Source organism: Lingula anatina, chromosome 1, assembly GCF_051362555.1.
Source record: "Lingula anatina isolate TDL-2025a chromosome 1, LinAna3.0, whole genome shotgun sequence".
NCBI lineage: Eukaryota > Metazoa > Brachiopoda > Lingulata > Lingulida > Lingulidae > Lingula > Lingula anatina.
In genome coordinates this window covers 57,574,391-57,601,436 of record NC_141767.1, presented here as the reverse complement: position 1 = coordinate 57,601,436, position 27,046 = coordinate 57,574,391, and the positions used below count along the sequence as shown (strand labels likewise).

Here is a 27,046-nt window from a genome sequence, read left to right as displayed (position 1 = left end):
AAAATACCTTATCTATTTTCTTAAAATGAATTAACGATAATAGCATGGCAATCGATAGATCAAGAATGTGTATTTTTTTTCTATGTCATCCATTTACTGCGGGATTGATAATTAAAAGACAACACACGTGCGGCCGACCAGATGCAGTGTTTTAAACTGTTTAGAACTCAGTTTAGGATATTGTGAAAAGGTACAGGTCTTTTTCTGTGTGCTAGAATGTGTTTAAAGCTAATATTGGCTTATAGTTCCCTTGGTTCATAAATGAACGGAAGTGTGACAGGTAATCACAACTTCGGTTCTAAACATACTACATGTATTTTCAACATTCGTACAGCATACAATCTAGGTAGTGGCAAGGAGTTATAACAGTTATAACTGTTATAACTCCTTGGTAGTGGTCATAGACACCAGTGGTTGCGCATAGAGGACAGGGACTGAAAAAGAGATTGAGTAAGCTCGTTGACAAAATCTGTTTATCCCTACAAATGCTTACAACTAATGTTCATATACTCGGATAGATTTTAAATTTATTTAGATTGTGAAGTGACCATATATATATAATAGACGCATATGAGTTTTTAAATAACTCGGCCTTTACTTGAAATGTTTATTAAGAGATATTGTTATCTGGTTATAGAAAAAATGAAAGGGTTTGTTCCTTGCTTGACTTGGGTAAAGAAAGGAGTGGCCAAAGCTACACCTGATAAGGTAAATACTTATACCTTATTTTAACTTCTTAAAGATCTAATTTTGAGTTGATAAGGAAATGTAAACTCGTTATTTTAGTAATGTTGAAATTCATGAATCTTAATTGCTGGGTACTGCAGTTAAGATAGTTCAACTTGCTGTATTGGAATTTTACATTGTTTTCAGGTGCAAGTTACTAAAGAGGAACTTGAGAAGATTATAAAAGATACAAAGCAGGGCATTGCGTAAGTTGCTCACACTTATTGGAATATTAATTTAATTTATTGGTTTCATCGGGAAATTATGTAAAATACTCCTCTTCACTTTTGTTGGTGCACTAATGCTGTGTTTTTCTCTCTGAAAGAAATGCAGAGTTAGGAGATGAAGAAGAAGATGATGGAGACCAAGTACACGATATGGAAGGAGCTGATTTAATAGCCACAGGAGGAAAGAAGAAGATAAAGAAAAAGAAAAGAAAGGAGGAACCTGAAAAGGATGATGTTGAGGAGGAAGATGTTGATGACATAATTGCTGAATATGGCCTGGAAAATTATGATGAAGACGAGGAAGGTATTGCATTATATTAGTTACATTTTCTGTAGGCTAGCAATAAAAAAAAGATAAAGCAGATGCTTTTCCTCAAGGCTGTGACCATTAAAATAATGACTATTTTATGAAAGGTTTGTTATAGATTTACATTAAGAAGTTTTATTTTTGTGAATTTTAGTCTCTTCTCCTTGGGATGGAATTGCTGGTCTGACATATTATGCAAGCAATGATGATGATCCATATATTACATTGAAGGATGAGGTATAAAAGATTTTTTGCTTCTCTTTTGCATATTATCAAGTTTCAAACCAATATCCTCTGTTACTATGTCAGGTGACTTTTTATTTTTCAAGTATTGGCTTGATTTATAAAACCTTGAATTTTTTTCACAATATCCTTTTTTGTTTTACTCACCTGAACACTTTTAGCCAAATAATGATGTACATGATTTTTTAGCAGGATGACAGTGATAATGAAGATTTTACGATAAAACCTACTGATAATTTATTGGCGGTAGCCAGAGTTCAACAAGATTGCACTCTGTTAGAAATACATGGTGAGTGCTTATTCTTTTTTATATTTACTTTTCTATAAGTGAAACAAGGTTTATCATTTATATATCTAACAGTAGATACATGCTTAAGATTAGTAACATGTTGAGCTTGATTTAAGAGTTCGTTGTTTGAGTTAAATGAACTACTTGTTGTCCATCAAGGAATCATAGAATAATTATTCTTTGTTTCAGTGTACAATGAGGAGGAGGCAAACTTTTACTGCCACCATGACATTATACTCCCATCTTTTCCCCTGGCATTAGAGTGGTTGAATTATGACCCAGGGGAACAGCAGACAGGTTTGTGAGATCTTTTGTCATATACCCGTCAGTTTTTATGTATTTTCAATATTTAGGGAAATGGAGAAAATAAGCAATTTGAGGCAGAATGCTCTGTTCTTGCAAATATATACTAGATGGTGATTACAAGGTGAATTGCACATTCACAGATCTAGGATAGAAGGCAAGGAGGCTGGTGGGGGAGATCAGTGGGTCATTGGGAGATTTTCACATATCTAACCATTGTCATGTTTTAACTCTCATATTGAAAAGAGGTGTAAAGGGATTTATCCATCGTATTCGTTCGGAATAGGAAGAAGAGGGCTTGGATCCACATTTGACCTGTGTTTATACAGATATTTTAAATGTGTACCGCGTTTGTCTTTTCAGGAAATATGCTGGCAGTGAGTAGTATGGAACCAACTATAGATCTCTGGGATCTTGATGTTATAGATTGCTTAGAACCAACATTCACGTTGGGAACTAAAGTGAAGAAATCCAAAAAGGTGAATTTACATTTCAGTTATATTCATGAAATAAAAATTGGAAAGATAATAACATGCTGGTTGCCAAGTTATATGCCTGTTATGTGATAGTGGTAACATTTTATAGGGTTCTCAATATGTTTTGGGTTTGCTGTAACCTCAAGTTCACTAACAAATAAAAATCAGGTCATTTCATAAAGTAAGTCATTTTCGGTTGAAGTTTGTCAGTGATCCCAAAAATTGCATTAAAATTGCATTAGTACTTAGATATATGTAAATTAATAATGGTCATTTATTTAATCCATAATTTTCAGAAAAAGAACAGTGCTACTGCTGCTGGTCACACAGATGCTGTTTTGGACCTTTCTTGGAATAAGGAAGCACGGTCAGTCATAGTCAGAGAATGCAGAATATTGTTCTATCTTTTAGCCTTAAGATTTGAAATTGGACAGTTACAAGAGATTAGTTTAAAGTTTCTCCCTTTATGATAATGCAATTATTTTATTTGTGTAAGGTGTATGGAAATTAACAGATATTTTTTTACTCAAATTAGCAATGTTCTGGCAAGTGGATCTGCAGATTTTACCATAGGGCTTTGGGATCTGTCACAGGGAACTATGGTAACCTCTATAAGACAGCACAAAGAGAAGGTAAGAATACATTCCTGTGGGTCTTTTTTTACTAATTAACAGGTTTTAAGTGCATAAGTGAACATTTGTAATCATGCATGGAAGTTCATAATTCCAAGATGTTATTACTTTCATTCTACTTAACAAACATTTCTTTATAAGGTAAGATGTTATAGTGACTTGCATCTTGTGGAAAAACTTCAACATTTGTAATCATGCATGGAAGTTCATAATTCCAAGATGTTATTACTTTCATTCTACTTAACAAACATTTCTTTATAAGGTAAGATGTTTAATAACTAAAGATGAAGAAAACATTACACTAGGCACAAAGGGAAATTTCAAAAATGTGGTCATATTCTGTCAAGGGCGGATGCAGAGATATTTTCTGACAGTTTTCCAAATTATCTTTGTTGATCAATCCTCCATTTTTGACCGTCTTCCCACAGATGTCAATGTAAACTTGAATATCTGACCATCTTCCAGAAGACCCAGAAGATGGCCTCAATCCGCCCATCTGTTACAAAGTATTACATGCAATTTTATTTGCCTCCTGTGCTGCGAACTTCTAGATATTGCATGTTTTTTCTCAAGTTGTGTCTTAGAGATATTAACAGTATTTATTATCATTCAAATAATGTCACAATGATCTTACATAATTTCTTTTCTTTTCAGGTGCAAACTTTAGAATGGCATCCATTTGAAGCACAGTCTTTGTTGAGTGGATCTTTTGATCAGTATGTATCATGTAAAAATAGATATATGATATGTATTTTACAAAGGCGATTTTTCTTCAGATTGAACATTATTTGTATTATTTTGATGCAAATGAAGTATTGATGCACTTCTTTTCATTTTTGTCTTATTTTTAGGACTGTGAAAGTGTATGACTGCAGATGTCCCAATGATACTCACAAGACATGGCAGTTAAAAGGCGAGATAGAACGTGTGACCTGGAATCATTTCTCCCCCTTTCATTATTTGGTACATGATTGGTTTTTATCATCCCAAACTTTTTATAACATTTTACAAAACATATATTTGTTAATGTCACCTTCCTCTAAATGAATGGAAAATAGGCTTTTAGAGAGAAAAATTGAAGAATGCATCTTACCAGTTTAAACCAAAATGATTGCTTTGTTCTAATATTTAAAACCATATCTTAAACTGTTTAAATGATAATAAAAGGGTTTAATATTTTTAAATTTAATATTTTTAAATTAAAATCTCCAATTATAAGGGCAGATGGCATATTTCATGGGCAATATTCCATACACTTAAATCACCACTTATAAAATGTGTCTCTTGGCCCAAGAAGTGTTTTTAGTGCTGTTTTTAGTGCTTGGTCACACGCAAGGTGTAACATGTTTATGCCATGGTTACCATAGCAGTTTTTTACTTGATATTTTTCCTTCTTTTTAACAGGCTAGTACTGACCAGGGTTTTGTGTATTATGTAGATGCCAGAATGGACAAACCAGTCTTCACACTTAGTGCACATGACAAGGCAGTTACAGGTAGGTGACTGTATCAGATATTAAAGGTGTGTGTGTTTATGGATTTTTCGGGTTAATTTCTTGTGCAAAATGGCAAAAGATTTTTTTTCTGTTTTCCTTAGTCCATGTTGCTTCATTTTAGCCATTGTGTTGTCATAAGACCAGAATTGTAGGGTGTTAATAATTATATTGTTATAAAATAGGAAGATGGAAGGTGTTAGGAATAATGAGATTGTCAATATCTTGATGTCAGTTAGTCATTAAAAAATACTTCACCAGTTTTACTAATACTTCACGTCTGTTTATTCATCAAAATGTGAAAAAAATCACTGTATGTGTTACTCCTAGTGTCATTTTATGGCATGTTTTCACTTAATTGTTGCATATATTTATGACCATTTTCTGATAAATTTTTAATATGTGATGGTTATGATACTATAAGCTATATGTAAGAACTCTAAATCCTGCCAAAAAAATTAAAGATAAAGAAGAAGATTGATGTAAGGAATAACAAGTGACATAACATTTTTTGAAAACATGGCTTGTTTCCCTTAATGTCATTTGAAAAAGATTGATTCCTTCAAATACATTTTCCATTTCTGATCAAGATATCATCCAGGGCAATATCTCCCAGTCCTGTGAACCCTCGGATCCCTTCAAATGTCACCTGGACTTTGTCCACTGCCACCAGTCTCACCTGGGCTTTGTGCCAAATGTTGCCTTGGTTACCTGAAATACGCAAATGGGATTAAATTTGGGGCTGCTGAAAGCATGTTCTCCATTTAAAAAATGTGTGAAGTTATGGGAGTTTATGGTAGAAAAGTTAAGACAAAGAAACAGAATGACAAGTTAAACATTGTTTTTTATGTATCCTGCTTTTTTAAAGAAATAAATAAGTGGCAAGTGTTGGAATAATTTCTTACTGCAGTGATTTGCTTTTCTTCTTAAACTATGATAGTCAATTCTCATGTTAAGCCAATTCAAATTGTCTTTATGTTTGAGTAATGAAAGAATCTGCTATGATTTTTGGTTTTCAAGATACATAATATCATAAAATTTTAGTTGCCTGCACATTTGCAGGATTGTCTGATGCCAATATGACTTTTGTGTGCCTGGTTAATTGACGCAATTAGACATTTTACCAAAATTTTGATATAATTTGACTTTGATATACCTGTTCTTGTCCAGACGGGAGTCTTTCTCATTCTTCCGTCTTTCCCTGTGTTGACATATACACTGAGAGACCCAGTTGAATAGCCAAACATGTGGTAGTAAAACTGGACACAGTAGCCATCTTTACTCATGGCCATAGGAGGGGTTGTAAGGCGGGCTTTATCCCCAGGCTTCAGTGGGGGAGATGTCTCAATGTACATGTAATAGCCTTGGAAAAAGATTTGCATTTTGATAGGAAAATTTTGTAATTTTTACATTGTTACTGATGACTACATCTCTTTGTTTTAAAGGTCCACTCCATAGAATTTTCCTGCGAAAATTAATTTTCCTGGGGCATAGAACAATTCCCCTTACTCGTGAATTATTGCTTGACCCATCCCTGCACTTGGATTCGATGTTTTATTCCATTTTTAATTTGATACTTTAGTTTTTTATGAGTGGTCAGTCAAAGTAACAGCATCATTTGTCACGCGCATTGCCTTGTTTTCACACAAGAAAGTTAATTTTGGTGGGAAAATTCCATGGAGTGGCCCTTTCACCATGATGAGAGTTTATTATTATTTGGAAAGAAATATGACAATATTGAGAAAGTATGTAAATATGGTCTAAGAATTTAAGTTTTTCTTTTAGTTGACTTTTTGCTAAGAAAAAATATTCAAGGCAACTGATTGCCCAAATTTGGGAAAATGAAATCTGGTTAACAGCGTATGAGGTTTTAGCACCTAATGTCTAGCTCTTAGATACCAGGGAACCCCACATACCCATTCCTCTAGTTGTGTGGTCATGTGATGGCCCTGTCATTCTTGTAGTTGTTTCTTTGCTGTGCCTTGTCCACTCAAAGTCATCATCTGTATCCTGAGCACAGCCACATAGGTCTTTTTCAAATGTGCACTCGAAGACCACAGAGCCTGGATCTGCTACTGGAAGGGCATACTGTTCATCTATAAACAAAACTTACTTGTAAGAATGAAGGATTTGAAGAATCTCTGTACAAAATAGTTAACAAATATCTGTCTAAAGTGTCCGTTTTCATCTGAGATTTATCATGGTAATATAAAGTGCCATTCCAAAACATTCAAAAGTCATAAATGCTAAATTTTCTGTTTGTTTCTTAATGCTTTTTAAATGGCATTTCACATTTACCATCATGAAATTTGGATTAAAAAATGTTTCTTAACAAGTTTTTATGTATTCTAATTCCCTTGTCTGTGAAAATCTGCAAAATTCATCTTAAAATCTCATTGCTTTCATAAAATACATTATTGTAAATGTTGTTGTAACAGGTTAATTTTCAAAAAAAAAAAAAAAAAGGACTAAAGTTATTGGAAATGTCCGTGTTTGTTTGATTCATTTATGTGTATGTCACTTACCCAGGTAAATAGTCTGATGGAACTCGGTGAGAGGAGCAACGTCAACTTGTGGTCTGTACTGAAAAGTCATATGTGACTGCATGGTGTCCACCTTGGTCTCTAGGCTCTTGAAGTCACGCAAGGCATCAAACATCTGCATCTTCATATTTTCCAGGTTCATCTTATACTCAGATCTCTCTAGAATCATCTGGTTAAGGACTTCATTCTGCTTGTTCATTTGTTTGGTCAGGTATTCAAGGCGCATTGTTAATTGCTCAGTTTGTTTTTCATGATTTTTTACCTCATTCACCTCGAGAGTAGCCACAAGAATTCCCCCATTTTTTTCTACCGGGGTTGATTCTAGTTGATTTGCACTGTCTCCTTGGTCTTTGTTCAATTTATCATCATCTTGCAGATCCTGCTCATCTTGTATATTTTTCTCATTGACTTGTTGGATTAAGACACTCATTTCAGACATAAAAGCTTCTTGTGCCTTAATGAGTTTAGTAAGAAGGACATTGTGACGATGCATCTGCTTCCTGTGATCTGGACACAGTTTGTTGTAATCTGGAATCTTCAGATCCAGTTGACATTGCTGTTTGGTCGAGTTGTCACCTCTGGGCTTTGTTGTGTTCAGTCTAGCTGTGTGCCTACTTTGGAACAGTTGTACCAATAGAAACAGGCAGGTGAAAGTGTTCAGGTGCATCTTGGTAAAGTCCTTGAGAGATGAAAATAATATAAATAATATATTTATCATTTTGCATGAGCAACTGACGAAAGATTAATTCTTTGCCGATTTTTTAGGGGTAACATTTAATAAACTTACACTGTTTCACATTGAAAAAGTATTTTTTTCAATATATTGCAGACAGCAAGAAAGAAGAATAAAAGCAATGATAATTTAAGGAAAGGAATTTAATGATTAAAACCATTGAAAGTCTCCATTTAATTTAATTAATTTAATGATCTAAAGTGCTAAAGATAAGTATTTTAATTATTCATCCTAATAGTGGTTATAATTTTAATTGCAAAAAGTGATCCTACAGTCTACCTACCATGCACAAAAAGCTGGGTGGTGCCAGACTGCTGCGTAACAGAAGTGTGGTGGAAAAACAACTGCAGCGGAGCACTTCATTCAGATTTGTTGCTTGTTTTCATTGTCCCTGACCCCTGATAGAAAGAGGGCCAGGAGCTCCCCAACACATCTGCCAAATTCAGGTTCATAGCCATATTTCCAGAAGATTACAACCCAGTGCCTGATCTTTCTTTGTTGAAGTTTTTTCCCTCTTTATAAACAATGGAGTTTTAGCCTCTCTGTGATCCATGTCTGGAACAAGCACTGGTATGAAATTGCCTTGAACTTGAAATGGAAGAATGATTTTGCTCTCTTATGACCCACTACCCAGATATGGATTAACCAATTAACCCACTTACCCATATTTGGTTGGAGGCACATATTAGAAGGTGTGATGTTGGAAGGGTATGCCTTATTATAACAGATCTTGTTAAATAAAATATTTATTCACAGCTGGGAGGAATTCTTTTGTTAGGATGGATTGTTGATCTTATGCATCTTAATTGAGTTTATACAATGACAACCACAAGAGAAGATTTTTTTACCTATTTTTGTTTTTTGTCATTTAGGCCCCTATTATTCAAGCAAATTTGCCTTATTGAAATAGTTCTGAAACAGATGAAAAAATTAGTTTTCAGTTGAGCCTTACTTATAATCATTCATATGCTTAGGAAAAAAATTAAAATTTGGGTGTATTTCAAGCAATTTCTTACCTTAAATTGTCAACTTCTGCATGACCCTTGTATATTTGTATTCTATCCTATTTTCTTTTTGACATGTATAATTTGTGGTATACTAAAAACTTGTTTATACTAATCCCTTTCTTTTAGGTCTTTGAAATTTCATCTTTTTTTTTCAGTGGCAAATAAATATGCAATCTTACAGTTTTTGACTTATGAATCGCACACAAAAACACACACACACACATTTAAATACTTGGACTCTCTTTCTCCCTCAGTAAAAAAAATATGCAATCGTACAGTTTTTGACTTATGAATCGCACACACAAACACACACACACATTTACATACTTGGACTCTCTTTCTCCCTCAGTAAAAAAATCTTTTTTAGTTCTCATTGTAATTCATGCCTAACTGTTACATTAAACAATCATTGTAGCTCTTTGATATTTCATAGCAAATGTGGTCAACTAACTACAACTGCCAGGTTTGTTTAACTAATTAATGTATGGAAGATTGATTTATTGTTGTATATCATTATCATTCACAATTTGATCCTTCATCAACATTTAAAGGGATGAACAACTCTTTGTATGAAATTTTTCACAATAAATACATTGTAAGCAACTCATAGAATGAATTCTGTTATACCACCAAAACCTCCATAGGTGGTTACTTTCTGTACTAATCTCTGAAGAAATTATTACAAAAAAACTTTTTAGAAAAAAAAAAGGACTTTGAATGTTGGAATGCATTCATTAACCTTGGGAGCATGGGAAAATTGTCATTTACTTCAGAAAGATCCATTTTTGGCCAAAATGAGCAGATGTTTTCCCTTTGAATGTGTGTGTGTGTGTGCAGATGCAGGTGCATGTGTGTGTGAGTGTTGATGTGCTGTTGAAAATGTGTGTGTGTGTTTTCCAGAATGAAAGCCTATATTGATGCATGCTTTGCATTCCTTCAATTGATAATTTTTGTCTTCATTTTAGGTCTACGTCTGAGTAGCCAGGTGCCTGGGCTGCTGGTAACGTCTTCTGCTGACAAAGCCTTCAAAGTCTGGGACATTGAAAATAACAAGCCAGAATGTATACTTGACAAACAGTTAGGAATGGTTAGTAGTGTTATTTGTTCATGATCAAGTAATTTTAACAGCTTGTTTGTACATTAAAGTAAGAGTACTTCCATACCAATAGTTTGTTTCTGGTAAGCCAGGTCAGATGTTTTTTTTTCTTTTTTCTTTTAGAAGAACAACTGGAATTGTGATAGAAAAATGCTGTAAACGTGATTATCAAAACAAGATCCATATCAATGTTTAACTTATATTTGAGATGATGCAAAGTTGAAAGTGTTGTATAAAAAAAGTGTATTATGCACTGAAATAATTTAACCACACCATTTTTTATACCAGGGTGAACTCCAGTGTGTAGCAGACAATCCAGATGCTGCCTTTGTATTTGCTATAGGAGGGGAGAATGCCTTAAAGGTTTGGGATATACGAGAAAGTGCTGCAGGTGAGGTTATGTGAATTGCATAAGGAGAGACATACAGGTCTGCATTAATGATATTTAGCTGCTTCTTTGGCTTTTGCAAATTACATGGGGAGAAGTCATTATAGCCTGATAGAACCAGAATGGCTACTGCTTTCAAATCTTCTTAATCAATTTGTTAAAAGACACAACACATAAAATTTTGGAGTTTTGCTATGTGATAAGGATTTAAGAGGTCAAGATGCCACATCTGTGGTTGAAAATTGCAAAGCTATGTGCTTTCCTCAAGGTGATTCTTGGGCAAACTTTTGCAACCAATTTGCTGTATTGAGTCTGTTGTCATATACTTTAACTGATTTGTGTTATTTGAGAAAGTCTGCTCATGATTTCTTCATCAAATAAGCAGATATGCAAGCAGTTCTGATGCTATGACCTTATGTTATTTATGATATATATTTTTAAATGCACCCTAGATTGGAAGAAAAATAAAGGATATTATCAACAACAACAACAAAAAAGAAAAAATATGTAGTAGATACGATGCTTAAATGTTGATAGATATTAGTCTCGTTGACTGCACTATTTTCAGGCTGTAGCAAATGCATACCAGCATTGTCATAAATAATGAAGTGCATTTCCAGTTTGTTTTGGTTGTCTAAGCAATGCAAACATACTGTTAAATTTACATAATATGTAGACCCAATTGCTGGATTGAGAGGATAAGTATTCTATATATTAACTTTAAATGCCGCTTCCATTGTAACATGGAAAAGGAATTTTAAAACAAATTGATGATATTTTATTTATTTTATATATAATCATCACAGTAAATGAATGTTGTGGTAATTGCAGTTATTAGGTATGTCAAGATAAATATTGTTTTCCTGTTTTTTAAGTGAGGAAGCATTTTGAAGGCAGAAATGGTTCAAATTTGGTGAATGGAGCAGAAGTCCCAATGGATGTGGATGCAGTATCAATGGGAAGTCTGTCTTTACAGCCTAAGGACTCACAGCCACAGAGTAAAGACTTGGATAAATGTCAAACAGAAGAAAAGAAAAAGAAGAAGAAAAAGAAGAAAAAGAAGCCCATGGGTACACAATGATTTTATACAGTATGCGTGGATTGTAAACTGTGAATGTATTTTGTGTGCATAGGCAAAGGCATGTTCAAGTTAAGACTGTACATTTTGTTTAGAAGTTATCAAAACATTTGCAGCTATCAAGGAGAAGAAAATAAGTTTGTTATTATGTAAAAAATATATGTATGATAACTATGTAAATAGTTATGGATAACAGAAATAAAATTTTCTTTATTCAACAAAACAAATTTATGAACAATATTGTGGTATCTCTTACTCTTAAATGCTATTTACAATTAAATTTTTTAGAGGAATACCAAATCTATTTGAGTAGTCTTATAAATAAAGAGGCATTTGCTGTAAGCTTTCATAATTGGTTGAAATCGGGTATAATTTTACTGTCAAATACATTATTTAAATCTGCAACCTCTTTAAGACTTAGTCTTAACATCTAATTCTGTTTTTGTGTCTTTTTTTCTTCTTGGCATGACACAGTAGACGAAGGCATATCATCACACACTGCGCACTGCTTAGTTATTCGCGCCAGTGAAATTTTATGCGGGGCTCCTTTTTCCGAAACATTATTTTCAAGCCTTGGATTTGCTCCAATAAACGTTACCTTTCGTGTAAGACCTAGAACTAAAAGTAGCAGCTACATGTAAACTACCAGTTTGGGACAGGTCCCTTATTATATAGTGTGGCTAGGTTGTCATATGTCATTGTGACAAGGGTAGGTGTTGTCATGTAAAATGAAATCTTAAAAAAAAACCTGCCATCTCCTAAAAAGGTAGACATAGTCAATCTGCAAACCTGACGCATACTATTTAAAGCTCGTTCTACTGTGCCGATCTTGGACCTTTTCTTGACCAATAATCACGCAGTAAGAACTGATGCGGAATCCAGCCTCCGTTCTATGCATTTTACCAAATGTCTCCAATCGTGCACATCACAGTGTTATTTCTTGTTATGACCTTAATGGATTTTCAGGGTCGTCTGAATAAAATTACCTTTTAATACATGATTTTGCTAGTTACTAATATTGACCCTGGACTACCCCTGTACTAAAACATTAATAATAGGGTTTATCCGTTAATAATATGAAAATGCCCACCAGGATAGTTCCTGGAAAGTACCCGCCGCCCAACACGAGTATACTGAGCAATAAAATATTTATATAACCGTGTCGTACTTTACATAGGACGACAACCATTGGTAAACAATTTATAAATACAGGGAGGCTTGAATTCAGACTATTTGCAGCCAATACAATGGCAATATAATTTAATAAAGCTTAAAATTGTAAGTGGCCCTTTCGCAGTATTTCACAATCTAAGATAAATATATATTCAAATAATAACTGCCAATGCGATGTTAAACATTGAAAGATATTGCACAAATAAAGTTTACATTGCAACAAATATAAATCGAAAAATTGTAACCGTGAAAAAGAGCAAAGTGCAAAAATACAGTAACTGAGTTAATATTCACTAACGCAGAAGAGATTACAAGAATTAATATCGTCATATCCTTTAATATGTTTCCCGGAGAAATAAGTTCAACATCATTATCTTTCTGTAGATGCTGCAGTGTTGGTCACGTTAGGAATGAACTAGTCGCCAACGATGAGGGTGTCGTACTGAAATAACCCATTATAGAGCATGCAGTGACACGAATAGCTGCAGCACTTTTTCGTCCAGAGTAACTTAAATTTTGAGTCTAATGATATATCAGAGAATAAATAATATTAACTTAGGTGGACACGTACAAAATGCAAGTAGAAATAAGCACTGCAAATTTCACGTGAGGCTCATAACTGAGACTCTAAAATTAAATATATTTGTAATGCATTGGAATGTGTATCAGTTTTCAGTGTGCGCTACTGTCTCATTCGATTGTACTTCGTCTGAAATCTGCTATATACCCGTACACACGTTAAATTCCATGATAACAGTTCCTTTATACAACCAACGTAGTAGCTTGTATCATAGCAGATATACTAAAATATAAAACGTGCAAATACAATAACCCGTAAAACCAAGAGTTGTGCGGGTAAACGAACGCTTCCATCCCAATCAGTAGATCGTAAAAATATAGTTTGGAAGGATAAAAATGCTATCCTCTGGGTTCGTCTATAAGTTAAAAGAGCAAGACCCTCTGTGTGAGGAATTATTAATGACATGTTGTTGTTAAGCGCATTTTCACATCAACCTATACCATTTAGCTATTGGTTTTCTTGGATTTCTGATAACTTCAAACCAGTGGTCTTGAGCTTCTCCACTAAAGTCTCTCCCAAGCCAAGCTTTACCTATTACTTTGTCAAACTCATTGCTCCCTTGTAACGACATGGCATGCATGACAGTCACAGCGAAGGTAAGGTTCTCCATCTTCTCTGCCGGTGCGTCAAATGACAAGGCCTCGTTAAAAACCGGCTCCGTCGTTCCTCCGTGAGTGGCAGTTCTTCGTTTTTGCAAGGCTTTTCCGTCGTGGACCATAACAACTTTCGTGTAGACATCTGAAATAAATTGTTGGCGTCATATTACATATCAACAGGATTTTTATTTCATAATAAATAATTGTCTGTATTTGTGGTTTTCATTACGTTTTTTTTTTAATTGAGACATACAGGTATATACATATATGTTTTATAATGTATTAAAATTCAGGCCAGTCATATTGCAGGTAAAATAATTTCCCGACATGCCTTTCCAATGAAATTTAACGAGTGGGATATTGAATACTACTAACTACTAAAAAGGCTGTGTGACTAGTAGCGGTAATCTTGTCACGATGGCTTGTTATGATAATAATTCTAAATATTACCGAGTAAAATGTATTTTCGACATCAATATATGAATATTTCAAAGCACGCGTGGATGTGGGTTTCCGTATCCACGTGAGTTTCGCAGCCTGATAGAATTTGTAATGCCCTTTATAATTGTATGCACTGCCGATTTTCGAAATGCCATGAGAGACGTTTCCTCCAATACCGGCTAAATCTAATATTTAATGACTTCTGTAATACCCCCCCCCCCCCCCCCCGAATTTCCTAATCATTTAGAATTAACTAATATTTTCGAAAATAGAATTATCGCCCTGTTTAAATTCTTACTTGGGTATTTGACATCTACTGCAGGTGATAGAAGATTTATTGCTTTAATGATTGTGACTGTGATTCTCTCTGCCAAAGGGAGATACGACAGGGACACCAGGATTTCACCCAGAGAATCCTGAAGGAAAATAACAATTATCGGAGAAATTAACTGTTCATCCTGGAGGGAAATAACAATCATCAGAGAAATTAAGGGTTTAATGTTTCCTCTGAAATGTGGTTCATTAATAATTGCTGGGACAGTATTCCTGCCGTTATATAAAATCAGAACATATAATGCTGGTATAATATTTCCATGTCTACAATGTCGGCATACATGAATGCTTCGCTTAGAACATACAGTATTTTATATCCTTTATGAACAATTGTGTCAAATAAGTCAACTCGCAGTGAAATGGACAGACAATTAGCAAAAAAATAATCTTTGAACCATATTATAGTAAAGAAGATTTAAATGTTTTGCTTTAGAATATATATATATATATATATATATATATATATATATATATATATATATATATATATATATATATATATATATATATACTTTTAACTTATTTCACGCCTACCTTTTCCACTTCCCGAAAAACCTCAGTAAGTTGCACTTCTTCTGCAAAAGAGATTTCTTTCAGGTTTATCACAACTTGTCCTAACTCCCGGCACCTAGAATACCTGTCCGCCTCGCAGGCAACGAACTTCAACACGGCGTGCTTCAACTCGCTAGATTTCATACTCATAGCAAGTGTTTCTTGGATCTCTAAGTCCTGTGAGCGGCGATAGTGGTTCGTCTCCACGGTAAATTCTTGCTCGTCAGTGGACTTTTTCTGTCGCCGTTTGCGACGTTTTTTCGATATGATGAAAGAGACTCGCAAAAAGAAGTCTGAAACACCACTAGCATCTTTAGGCGGCAGATTACGCGCCTCTGTGATATTTATCACAAGTTTTTCGTCCTTATTATAATAACTTAACGTGAAGGATAAATTTGGTCTAGGAGGTTTGCTGAGGCCCGAGTCGCTAGTGCCATCAGACATGGGTAGACTTTCCACGGAGCCGTAGTCTTTGGGCATAATAAACAAGCCATTCACCTGGAATAAAAATAAGAAAGAAACAACCAAGCAAATTAATGTGTGTATAAATGAACAAAGAGAAGAATTTTGTTTAAAAAAGGCCTGCAGCGTTTTTAATAATTCACTCATAAAAATATTATAACAAGGTATTCTGCTTTTAATAATTTACTCTTAAAACATTCAACTAGCAATATGGTGAATGGGCACAACATATGCACCAAATCTGTGGAATACTTTGCATATTGATATAAAAATTGCAAATGACTTGGATAGTTTTAAGAAACGTTAAGAAACTTGCATGTTTAAATCAATTTATAGCATAATTTATACGGATGAGTGTTATTGTTTTATATCTTCCATCCTTTTAAACTGATCTTATTTATAATGATGATTTTTTTATTCTTATTTTTTTTAACTTTTAATAATCAATTCGTAACTAATGCTTTTCATTTGTTGAAATGCGGCCAATGAGAAAAGATTATAATAATCATTATTAGTCATCGATGTCGGATTATGGAACGATAAGTGTGTTTTTTCAAGCTATCCTCCAAGTTGTTCATTTAGCACAATCAATTTCATATCCTTTTTTGTATTTTTGATGACTATAATTCACGCTCATGCCATTACCGAGTATTTAATTCCATAGATAAATTCAAATGACGAGCCTTCACTTTACCATGTTAGAAATGTTGCCTTCTGAATCACTTTCGTTTCTATTTCATTTTAACTACGTCTATTTTCGCCCAAACACTTCCCAGATCTTCCACGTTATTTTCAATTCCAGGTCTACGCATACACACCAAACAGACGCCATGACGCATAATATCATATGTTTAGTCGGACGCACTTGTACATCAAGGATAGCTTTAAACTTACTGTATCAGTTCCTTTGTGCTCTAAATTATAAATGTACTCTGTGGAAGGTAAAGGGGACAGCTTGTACGCTTTTGTAGGGAATTTCTCTTCTTCTTTATAGGCTATCCGTATATTTTCATCTGCAAATGAAACCATAACTCTTTACCACTGAAAAAACTACAAATATGAAACGTTCAACACTAGTACACAGCAACAGACAATTCTTATAGTGAAGTTGTAATTTATCTCAGATAAATAGTAAGAAAATATCTTTTACAGCCCTCATAGAATATAGACTGGGTTCTTAGAAGTAAGAAAAGCTGCACTTACAATTTGATAACTCATTTCAAAAGAAATGTGAAACGCAATACAATAGCAAAAATAATAAGCAATGTTGATAATACTGGATTACACAGAATATAAATATTGGTGAAATGTTCATCTATGTTGAATTCAAACACGACGTGGGTATCATTTAGAACAAGTGAAGACATAAATAATTAACAAAAACCCTGCAGTAACTTTATTTCATTTTTGTAAAAGAAAAAAAAACATTTACAATACCATTTAATCACATTTTAAAAAGATTTTAAAGACAAAGTTTCGATTCTATATTTAAGCTTGAGAAGGGTTTCGATTCTCTTAAAAGATCCTTAAAAGTTGTGCTGCGAATTTTTTTCTCCACAAAAACGGCGCAATTTCCACACCTTTTTCTAGGAATGCACTTGAACAATGCAAGCCACTCGAAACGCGGCAAAAATATTCATTCAGCGATACTTAATCTAGAGAAAATAACCTTCTTCTAAGAATACGTCTTACTGACATTTAATTGTTAGTGTGTCGTCAAGAAGAATTACAGAAAATAAAACTCTGCAGCTACTTACATTTATGGTCCGGGTAGACAGCTTTGAGTGGACAGTATTCGTACAGACAGCAGCCTGGGCACAGTTTGCACACCATACATAAGAAGACGAGGAGGAGGAAACCTGCACAACCACCAATGATGGCTACCTGTTGCCAGGTATCGAGCACGACGTTGATCATTTCGCCTGGTAACAAGTATTCATCTGAAATGCAACATTTAAAAATATCGTTCGCTATAAATACTTTCTGAAGTAATTAGTGCACTACATAAAATGGGATGCAGAGTAGAACTCATTTGTACAATCTTAGGTCGCATACAAGTGATATATATCCTCATCGCCTGTGTAAACGCTGGGTGCTCCCGCCTAACTAATATATTCCATTGTCCTGGTAGCACCTGAACAAAATGGCATATTAGATTTACACAGTGCGTCTGTGTCCCCGAGTGCTCTGAGTGACCGCGGGGAGAATGCTGAACATTTGTGTATGCTGTTACTGCCCTTAACGCAAGATGACGCAGGCTTCAACGCTTCGTTGCTGTACGTGCCTTGTTGACACAGCTTAACTTCACAAATATCTAGTGGGCGGTAGGTGTACGCTCCACGATGAAGGTAGTCTCTCCAACCTTATAACTTAATGTCCCATCACTACCCTTTTGCTATCGAGTGCCACAAAACAGGTTTACTAGTATTGTTCCGTCCAAATGTCCCTTTCATCCTAATATAAATGTGTGTGTTTTGAATGGACCGGATTCATATGACCTGGACAAAAGATGCTGTTATGACTATCATTATTCAAGATCCAAGAATTTATAAGAATTTATTGGCATTAGGGTAACCGCAAGATAACGTTGTTCGAAAATGCCGGCTCGCATATTGAATGTACTGAAGATTTACCAGCAATGTAAATACATTTACGTTTAGTATGTCCTTTTTGGTTAAAACAAGCTCGTAATGGTGGAATTGGAATATATAGGTTCATATATTAACCATGTGATGCGGAAGCCAACGATCTTAACATTCACTGATGATTTTGATACTGATATTCTATGCATTCAGTCAACCCAAGCACATGTTATTTAAGCACGCCTTTTAAGAATGAGTAGGTATTTAAACGGGGCTTAAATACTCATAAAAAATTATAATAAACCCTAAGGTAGGTGCAAAAAACCGATAGTACCTTCATATGCATCCCTTACCCCTTTAATGGCATGGCTTTACATGCAAACATAAGCTACCATGGAACGAGAGCACATAATGGGTTTAACTATACCCTCTCTTTTTTCCGTGCCTCCCTCCCCCAGAGTGAAGTCCTGGACCTTTACCAGAAAGCAATAGTAAATATGGGACTCAGTATCGTTTTATATAGCTCTGTTAGGATTTAAAGTGTGTGTATGTGTGTGTGAGAGAGAGAGAGAGAAAGAGAGAGAGAGAGGTATAACAAAATGCTTTTATATGCTTCCATGCTCTGGCTAGATTTCAAGTCTATTCAATTTAGCAAATCTTATCTGTGCATGAAATTGCTAGCCTTGCCGTTTACAGATGGTAATTTGGGAGCAGCACATAAACGTTGATTGTAATCAGCGGATGAAGCACCTCGATATCATTACTTAACAACTTACCTAACAAGTACATTCATTGTATAGGTCGTTTTTATTCAGAAGTATGATGCTTTAAATATGTGTGCGCGCATAAATACTAATGCCTCAGTAAAGGTTGGTTTTCCTAAAATGCCTAATTCTCCCTAATATCGGCGTGAAATTATAATAATTTTATTAAATTAAATTCATAACTTTTCTATTCTTTCTACTATGTCTACGTTACCACCAATGCTATTCAAAATTAACTTTCTCATCAAACTTTATTTTATTATTCTTTACTTTGTACGCCTTTTATTTTAAATAAAAAAGTGTCGGCTTACTTCCTACTACGTAAGCTTTGGTTTAGTCATCATATCTCAAAGCAGCCACTCTCTTTTCTTCTTTTCAAGTTCCCTTTTTCCGATCACGACCATGCTATTTTTCGTGCAAAATTTAATCTGTTATGTATTTCTCAAGACACTAACAGTTTGGGAATACACAGTACCGTCGCAGGTAATGCCCCCGCAGCGCCCACGGGGGCTCGTCGAGGCATTTATTTCAGATTCAGTTCATGGCTCGACCCTACAGTTTAATCCCCCATCCCGAGCAAGGTTATATTTTGTCAACAAACTCTATGTTTGACTCTGATAACAAACATATGGCAATAAAAAATTAACATCATAGTCGAAAAGATCTCTGGACGAGGAACAGGGTGCTATCACCGCTGTAACACTGCAGTATGTAGGCATCTAGAGTAAGAAGTAAGTGGCATTAATATAGTATATTAATGTGCCAAAGTTCGTTTCTTTATATGAAACTATAAACACCCATCCATACTTTCTGGATCATTTCGTAACATCGACTGTTAGAGATGTCAACAGTAAGAGGCATTCTAGACAAGGTTGCTGCACTTGACTTCTATACCTTGAGGACGATTAAAAGTTTTTCAAACGCATGAAAATGCTATCACTTACCATGGTTGGTGCACGAATATACCCTCCACCTAGATGCTGAGACAGCGCCATTTTGGTGTGACTGTATGTGAATGGGTTAAGTCACGAACCAGTAGATGCTCTGAGCTTGGTATATGGGTCGCCACTCGCTGTTTGAATAATCATGTATACAAGTGGTATTAGTGCGCATGCTCTGCATCTCGCATGCCTTAAAATTTTTGGACGTAAGTATATATATCCCCTTGCCCTCTACCAGGGCCACAGAATTATTTTCCAATAGATATTCATACACATGTCTCTGCCTAAGACATTACTTTTTTCTACTTTAAGAGAGAATTTGTGCATCAATTTTATCACTTTGGCACTAGTACAGAGTAACATCTTTACGTTCCCAAACTGTAACTCCCCGGGTCGTTACACCCCAGCACCATCACTACCCCACATTGTTACTCCCCCAAAGTATAGCTTCTCCCTGTTAAAATGCAATATATAAAACATAATTCCTAAACTTAAATCCTGTATATACAGCATTCTTATAAAAAATAAACAATTCTTAAATTTTTCAAATTTTCATTCAAAAACCTGCGAGAGTAAGCAATGGTCCGGTGGGAGTATCGATGTGCTGGTGTAACGATACAGGTAATATAATTTTGCTAGGCTAAGTAACGATGCAGTGAAAAAACGCAGCGGAGACGGATACAGATGACCCCATCTTTCAAACATGTATTGAAAAGGTGGTCGTTTCTGACGATGACACGTTGGTATACAGATAAAGGCAACTGCTGGCGCGGTTAATTACGTAAAATCGAATTGATGATAATTTCTGGAAATATGGTGTATTTTCTTTTTAATTCCAGGGCCTGAATTTATGTTTCTTTTTAACCTAAAATCCTTTCAAAAGCTCAATACTCTTCGGACATGTTAGAATTCTACAAATCTGAGAATATACATGTACAGTTTGATCACTGTATAGAGCGAATCATCATTATAAGAAAGCAGCCCTGGCGAAGTTTGCGACACGTTAAAAAACATTAAAGACATAAATGCGACCTTTGGAGTTCACGGCGGACCTTTTTCATGCTCAGCATATTTTTTCTAATTTGATGGTATCTATTTTTAAGCACCACGTTGTAGAATACTCGTCACTTTACAGAAAGAGAATAATTTAAGAAGACAACTAACCGCAGTTGCGGTTTGAGATATTCATAAGAACAGCCATTTTTAATTTTGATCTTCATGTTTACACAAACACGACACAGATGGCAGGTGCAGCTGCGGAAACGTTAATTTGCGTTGCGGAGACGCTAAGTGAGAATCTAAGGGAGGTAAGACTGATGCCTCACGATTGGTTGGTATTACAAGTTATGGTAAATCTATAACTATCGCTGAAAAACAAGAAATGATCCGATTGTGCCCATTTTTGGACCATGTACGTATTTGGGGACAGTGAATTGACTTTGCAGCACAACAGCAACATGATTGCTTTTCAGGAACAAATAGCGTGAATGTATCCTTTACCAGGGCCACAGATATTCACAGGTATTTCTTTGGCTAATTCTGTGAACGATGGGAAATCGACCTAGCCATACTCCTTTCAATTAAAATATGAACATGTCTAAAATTAGCTTAAAATCATCAAACTTCAACCACCACCTTTGACCGTAAAAGCAGAATCTATCCGTATGCTGTCAAGTTGATCTTTTCGTATTAAAAAATAGTTCATTTACCATCATCTAATTTGTGTAACCAGAGTAAAATTTAGACGTTGACCTATAAAAGAGAATTGTTTGCGTCACTTTGAAAAAAGTTATGTTTAAAATATTAATTATAAGTCGTGTTGCAAGTTCATCCCCCGCCATTTCAATTTATTTCCTATTTATTATTTCCTACCTAAAAAAACTAAATGTGGAAAACGTGTTTATGGGAAATTTAAAGATATAAGATCCGTTCCGTGACTGCCCGCCTTTTTCCTAGAAAAGACTTGTATTTAAAACGTTTTTTCATTCAAGAAAACCACACAGCCACTACAATGTCACCAAACTTAAGATGCCTTTAAGTTGGATTTCATTCATCACACGTTTCGATTTCGATTTTTTTCCCGTGTAGGATGAAAACCTTCAGTATGTAAACAATAATGTATATTCTTTTCACAAGAAAATACGTTGAGCATCAAGTTACCTCAATTGCTTGCATAACCTTTGGTCTTTTTAGTCCTTTAAAATGTCACGATAGTTATTCAGTGAAATATTTCAAAGACAAGATCATATTTACACGGAAGTAATGGAGTGAGTGTGGGCAGATTACATTAAAAAGCTTTAGTGTTGGGCATAAAAAAACACTATTTGTAAACTTCACATAAATCGAAGGTTGGTTTTACTAGATTTTGCGTTATTATTCCCTCTGCTCTTGTTTGGGTTTTTTAAAGTCCAGGATTCAAATTGACCACCGAAAATAATATTGCCCTAAAGGAAAAAATACGTAGAAATAGGGACATGCTTCAGTGTGCAAGTTTTCATAAATAATGACAAAAATTAAATCTTCAAACATGATAATAACTTAAGAACTTATTTCTATCTATTTCAATCGATGTTCTTTTGTGAAACCTGTAATATGGTACTTGTTTTGAAAATGAAAATTGTATACCGTTATATATCCTCAGTATGAATTATAAGGAGTCCAAATGGTTGTCACTTTTGAGAATATACATCTTTTGACATTTGGAAAATAATTTAACATGTTCCTTTCTCCTCTGTTGATATCATTTCTAATGATATCTAATGATATTAATACGTATAAGTATCAATTTTATGAAATAATGAATTTCTCTATGTGCTTCCACATGCAATGACTCGTATAACCAATCTGCAGCAAACCCATTAATCAGTCTCACCTTCCAAATAATCATACATTCACACGCAATTCCTCATCCACATACATCAGAGAGTTAATAGACCATTATCTCCATCTCAATTACAAATACCATATCCAGTGAGACGTGTAAAAATAAAGCGTTTACTAACCACAAAAATTGAACAAGCCATTCCCTAACAATATTTGAATATGTCAATATCAATGTAGATTTCCAGAGAATTGCTGTAAACATACTGGAATGTAATTTTTTTTTTCAAACACGGTCTTGTATTTGCGTTCGTTAATTTAAAAATATTGGGCTCCTATCTGTCTGCATCATAAGTGCTTCTCTTTCTTTTCACTGCCTGTATCCATATGATAAAATGGGCCATCCATTTATCTGTTTGTAACAGAACTATGTGGTTAGCAGGCTTGTAACAATTATCGATGCAAATAAATGGATAAAGTTGCTAATCACCAACTTGACAATCTCGTAGGTGACGGAAAGTTAAGACATGCGCAGTTCATGCGGCAAAAGAAAACATTTATTTCGTGATGATGGCGGATATGTACATGTATTTATAAATGTCACGATGGCATGAGTATATCAGTGAGAGGCAGAGAGTTTGATGATAGTATTTTGCAAATTTTGTCGCTGGACGACATGGGGTTTTCACACAGTCCATCACATATGTGGAAGGTAAGTTTGGTTAAAAAAGATATAGTTGGTATTACTATCAAACATTTTAAAGCAAGTCAATTATACCCTTTTTACATTGATTAATGTAAAGTCTTGTAGTGGCCGCACTCAACAATTTTAATGATTTTTCTCTAAATAGCATGTTATTTTATACTTTGTCTTTGTTAAAGAATTTTGAGCACAAGATATATTTTGGTCGATTTGATGGGTTTGTCCTGCAAAAGGATTATGATAAAGGAGCAGTCGGTAGCTATTGGACATGCGGAGACTTGGTTTGGTTTAAAACATGTCATAAGACAACCCATATATAATCAATCAGCGATTCAATCGCATGAGTTGAACCCCCCTCAAAGAAAGTAAATGCCATCAATTGAATGAATGCAGAAAAAAGGATATATATATATATGTATGTATATAGCAAAATATTAAATGAAAAATGAGTTAACAATAGACCATTTATCAATGGTTATAACGAACTGGTGATCATGATTAATGACGTCAATAGTCAAATAGTCAACATAAAGTGATAATTTTCATTTTATATGTGTCATTTGTTGCACTTGTACTCGATCGATTGGTATTTTGAGACTTTTTTTCTTTTTTGCGGAAATGAATGAACACGTAGATCAGATTGTGTAATAATTTCATAGTCAGATTATACCCTTCGACATTAACTGTAACTGTAACATCCACAACAAGTCTTTTAACTCATATTCAATATATAGGTCCATATGAAGAAAACAGAAAAGTGAAAATGAAGTTAAAGATATAAACGCGAATTCTATTTTTTCTAAATCTCTGGTGACAGAAAGAGATAAATGTAGCTTTTTTATGTAATTCATGGAATTTTTTTTAATTCATGCTTTGCTAGTATGGGGAAATTTTTGTATTTAGTAACGAAGGTTTCAGCTGCTTTTGTAACGAAAGTTGTCAACAACCATAATATTTGTAATGGATAATATTTGCACTTTATTAATACTTACAAAAATTAGACTTTGCTAGAGGGGTTTTACAAAATACACGCTTATTTTACTGACACATTTTGTCCTGAACAATCAATTATATTTTTTCACAATGCCTGGTAAAGAAGGTTTTGGAAATTACTTTCTAAGAGAATACAGTAATGCCGTGTTTTGTGTAAAACATTTAACTATTCCCTGTCACCATATCGTCAAGATAATCATGGGTGTAACTGAATAGATGACTAAAATATTACAATAATGGCTAAAATATTGCAAATACACCAAACAGTAATAAATGATTACCTCCACCAAAAGACGTAACCTAGTTTTTTTTTCAATTTTTTAAAAACCTGACACAGCGGCGACACAGAGAAAGTAGACGCAAGATATTTATTCAGTTACTTAAAATAAACATTCTAGACATTTTCTGTGAGGTTAGATATCATACTCGCTTCTACTGAAGTAAAAAAATAAGATAGATCGGTTGGGAAATGTGAGATGGTGCTGCGAGCGGCAGTAACGAAGGTCAAACTTTTCTTTAAAATTTAGTGCATTTATGTTTTTTGTGTAAGAACAGATAAATCCAATAATTATTGTTTTTAGTTGCTAAACTGATGTTTGTATAGTTCTACTTGGAAATCAATCTTCCGCTCGCTTACTTTTAATAAATTTTTTTAATTTTTTTTAATTGACCTGTATATTGCGAATTAGTGACTTGCTTTTAATACTCAATAAATCTTGTACCATTTGCTGCTAACTCGACCAATAAATAAGTTACATAATTGCTGTTTGATTGGTTAAATAAAACGATGTTCAGGATATATATATATATATATATATATATATATATATATATATATATATATATATATATACCACCGGCAAAGGTTATAACCGACTTGTTTAAAGACTGTCAAGACAAACTTTCAGCTACTTGTAGTTCTATTATTTTAGTCAATTAACCAAAATAGGCCATTAAATCTGCCTCATAACGTTATCCATTATAATTTGTATAAAACAAATAGTAACGCAGCTTATTCTCTACAACTCTTCACAACAAAAATCGTCTGTTGCAGTAAAGCGATCTTAAAGTGCGCCTTTAATTTCTTGAGGAACAGGGAGATTGAGTTGTAGCAAACAAGCAGTTTTGTAGCTAGCAATCTTAATGGGAGGATCTTTTCTGAAAAGCGGACCTTTTAACTGCAAAATCCACATGCGTTCATAGAAACAAGATCAAATTTTGGGTCAGAAAAAGAGAAGTTTTTTCCTGGTAAAAGAAATCACCGTTTAAACGTAAACGTAGAAACACTAATAATGAATAACGTACAAATTATACAAATCCTCACATTGATGTTTTCTGAAATTGGAAAATTTGCATTTTGTAGGGTGTAGCAACGGCAATGGTCCTGTTTTCCTTGAGCTCCTACGTCAGCGCAGCACCCCGGCGATGGAAGTGTGACGTGGTGGAAGGGGTTCAGACGGGCTCACGAGTGCCGGAGATGGGGGCTATCATAGGGGCATCTTTAAGCACTACTAACTTTTCAGCTAGATCTCAAATTGCCTTAAGGCGCAGTGGCGAGGAACAATTTGAACCAGAAAGGCCCTCGATGAGACCTCGCTGGATGGAAAGACAGGTGCGCGCAGAACGCGGTGTGGGGAACTTAGCGCCTTGTGAGTGCATGTCAGAGACTCACTTTCGTGATCTAGGCCAGGGCTTTGACCCTCGTTTTATTCGTGATGTTTTATGTAAAGGCAAATGTTCAAACGAGCACGGGGTGTGCGTACCTCGAAACAGGACGGTCACTGTTTTGAAGAGACTCCCACAAACATGGCATCTTGAGTGTGAAAATGGCTTTAGACCAGTTGGATTAACTGGGGGTTGGGGGAAAACGAAAGTCATGGTCACAACACATTGTGACTGCGTACTGTGATGTGTATATGCAAGGTGAGATTCTCAGATATTTGCTGATGGAGTCATACCTGGGAATATTATCTAAATATCCAAAAACAAAATTGGAGCCTAGAAACATAATATATATATATATATATAGATATACGTGTCGTAAGCTTTCTTGATTAGGAACATTCAACACGATACAGTGTTCAAGCTGTACATTTGTCTATTGACTGACGCAAAAAGTTTATTAACATCGAATTTAATAAACCACATCAAATCTCGACTTCTGTATCAAGCTTTTCTTTTACAAAGCAAGTACAATTTTTCGTTTGAGGCAGTTCTTGTAAAATGGTTATCAACCCCCTTCAAACATGTTTTTGAATTGAGCTAGGTATTTTTACCACAATTTTCTGGGGTTGTCAATGGATTTGATAATGACAGCAGTTTAAAATTTATGGATTATTTACTTAGGTAATATCCTACGATATTTTATAAGGCTAAGCGTAATATTTCTGATTTACCCCGAGTTCCACAGCGTGGATTGGTGATCAATCGCCTTGTTTTTTTTTTGTTTTTTTTTTCTTTTTTTTTTATAACAGTGAGAACAATAACATCATAAAAATATTATTAAAATCCGATCCTTTTAAATTATGCTCGACTTTTTATGTTTGTGGTTGTTCACGACCTTGAC

The 27,046-nt window shown here is 34.6% G+C and overlaps 4 protein-coding genes across 10 annotated transcripts; 2 read left to right on the top strand and 2 right to left on the bottom strand.

The window, feature by feature from the left end:
• The first annotated feature begins 80 nt into the window (after positions 1–80).
• On the top strand, positions 81–11,767 carry LOC106178110 (periodic tryptophan protein 1 homolog). 4 transcript variants are annotated; one of them, XM_013561157.2, is made up of 16 exons: positions 81–190; positions 638–708; positions 874–932; positions 1,052–1,257; positions 1,415–1,497; positions 1,696–1,792; positions 1,982–2,089; positions 2,459–2,574; positions 2,868–2,938; positions 3,107–3,203; positions 3,858–3,919; positions 4,055–4,166; positions 4,608–4,698; positions 9,944–10,065; positions 10,363–10,465; positions 11,338–11,767. In XM_013561157.2, exons 2-16 carry the CDS (start codon positions 643–645, stop codon positions 11,541–11,543), a joined length of 1,599 nt encoding a protein of 532 aa, XP_013416611.2. In that variant the 5' UTR covers positions 81–190; positions 638–642; the 3' UTR covers positions 11,544–11,767. The 4 variants fall into 4 exon arrangements, with proteins under 4 accessions (XP_013416611.2, XP_013416610.2, XP_013416612.2 ...); XM_013561156.2 differs by having other exon boundaries at positions 1,693–1,792; XM_087000059.1 differs by lacking the exon at positions 81–190 and adding an exon at positions 430–450 and having other exon boundaries at positions 1,693–1,792.
• On the bottom strand, positions 4,954–9,170 carry LOC106178111 (uncharacterized). 2 transcript variants are annotated; one of them, XM_013561160.2, is made up of 5 exons: positions 8,255–9,170; positions 7,221–7,917; positions 6,612–6,791; positions 5,852–6,058; positions 4,957–5,406 (listed from the first exon to the last, which is right to left on the bottom strand). In XM_013561160.2, the coding sequence occupies exons 1-5, from the start codon at positions 8,255–8,257 to the stop codon at positions 5,258–5,260; spliced, it is 1,236 nt and encodes a 411-aa protein (XP_013416614.2). In that variant the 5' UTR covers positions 8,258–9,170; the 3' UTR covers positions 4,957–5,257. The 2 variants fall into 2 exon arrangements, with proteins under 2 accessions (XP_013416613.2, XP_013416614.2); XM_013561159.2 differs by lacking the exon at positions 8,255–9,170 and having other exon boundaries at positions 4,954–5,406; positions 7,221–8,022.
• LOC106178112 (synaptotagmin-C) lies at positions 11,731–20,119 on the bottom strand. Of its 2 annotated transcripts, none has more exons than XM_013561161.2 (6): positions 19,968–20,119; positions 17,435–17,617; positions 16,572–16,690; positions 15,198–15,713; positions 14,629–14,746; positions 11,731–14,031 (listed from the first exon to the last, which is right to left on the bottom strand). In XM_013561161.2, the coding sequence occupies exons 2-6, from the start codon at positions 17,592–17,594 to the stop codon at positions 13,718–13,720; spliced, it is 1,227 nt and encodes a 408-aa protein (XP_013416615.1). In that variant the 5' UTR covers positions 17,595–17,617; positions 19,968–20,119; the 3' UTR covers positions 11,731–13,717. The 2 variants fall into 2 exon arrangements, with proteins under 2 accessions (XP_013416615.1, XP_086856189.1); XM_087000063.1 differs by lacking the exon at positions 19,968–20,119 and adding an exon at positions 17,733–18,375.
• LOC106178113 (uncharacterized) lies at positions 19,309–26,638 on the top strand. Of its 2 annotated transcripts, none has more exons than XR_001239920.2 (2): positions 19,309–19,754; positions 25,844–26,638. XR_001239920.2 is itself a non-coding variant. In XM_013561163.2 (2 exons), the coding sequence occupies exons 1-2, from the start codon at positions 21,206–21,208 to the stop codon at positions 26,387–26,389; spliced, it is 612 nt and encodes a 203-aa protein (XP_013416617.1). In that variant the 5' UTR covers positions 20,216–21,205; the 3' UTR covers positions 26,390–26,638. The 2 variants fall into 2 exon arrangements, 1 of the variants encoding a protein (XP_013416617.1); XM_013561163.2 differs by lacking the exon at positions 19,309–19,754 and adding an exon at positions 20,216–21,271.
• Positions 26,639–27,046: the final 408 nt, after the last annotated feature.

Bases quoted from the DNA above. Each gene is read 5' to 3' on its own strand.
- LOC106178110 (XM_013561156.2), top strand. From the start codon at position 643: ATGAAAGGGTTTGTTCCTTGCTTGACTTGGGTAAAGAAAGGAGTGGCC. The intron at 1,793-1,981 runs GTGAGTGCTTAT...TCTTTGTTTCAG, and splicing joins CACTCTGTTAGAAATACATG to TGTACAATGAGGAGGAGGCA. The intron at 2,939-3,106 runs GTCAGTCATAGT...TACTCAAATTAG, and splicing joins TCTTGGAATAAGGAAGCACG to CAATGTTCTGGCAAGTGGAT.
- LOC106178111 (XM_013561159.2), bottom strand. From the start codon at position 7,956: ATGATAAATATATTATTTATATTATTTTCATCTCTCAAGGACTTTACC. The intron at 6,792-7,220 runs GTAAGTGACATA...TTTTGTTTATAG, and splicing joins CCATCAGACTATTTACCTGG to ATGAACAGTATGCCCTTCCA. The intron at 5,407-5,851 runs GTATATCAAAGT...TGCGTATTTCAG, and splicing joins TCCCGTCTGGACAAGAACAG to GTAACCAAGGCAACATTTGG.
- LOC106178112 (XM_087000063.1), bottom strand. The intron at 16,691-17,434 runs GTAAGTAGCTGC...TTTCATTTGCAG, and splicing joins TGTCTACCCGGACCATAAAT to ATGAAAATATACGGATAGCC. The intron at 15,714-16,571 runs GTAAGTTTAAAG...TTTTTATTCCAG, and splicing joins AGCACAAAGGAACTGATACA to GTGAATGGCTTGTTTATTAT.
- LOC106178113 (XM_013561163.2), top strand. From the start codon at position 21,206: ATGGCAGGTGCAGCTGCGGAAACGTTAATTTGCGTTGCGGAGACGCTA. The intron at 21,272-25,843 runs GTAAGACTGATG...TGCATTTTGTAG, and splicing joins TAAGTGAGAATCTAAGGGAG to GGTGTAGCAACGGCAATGGT.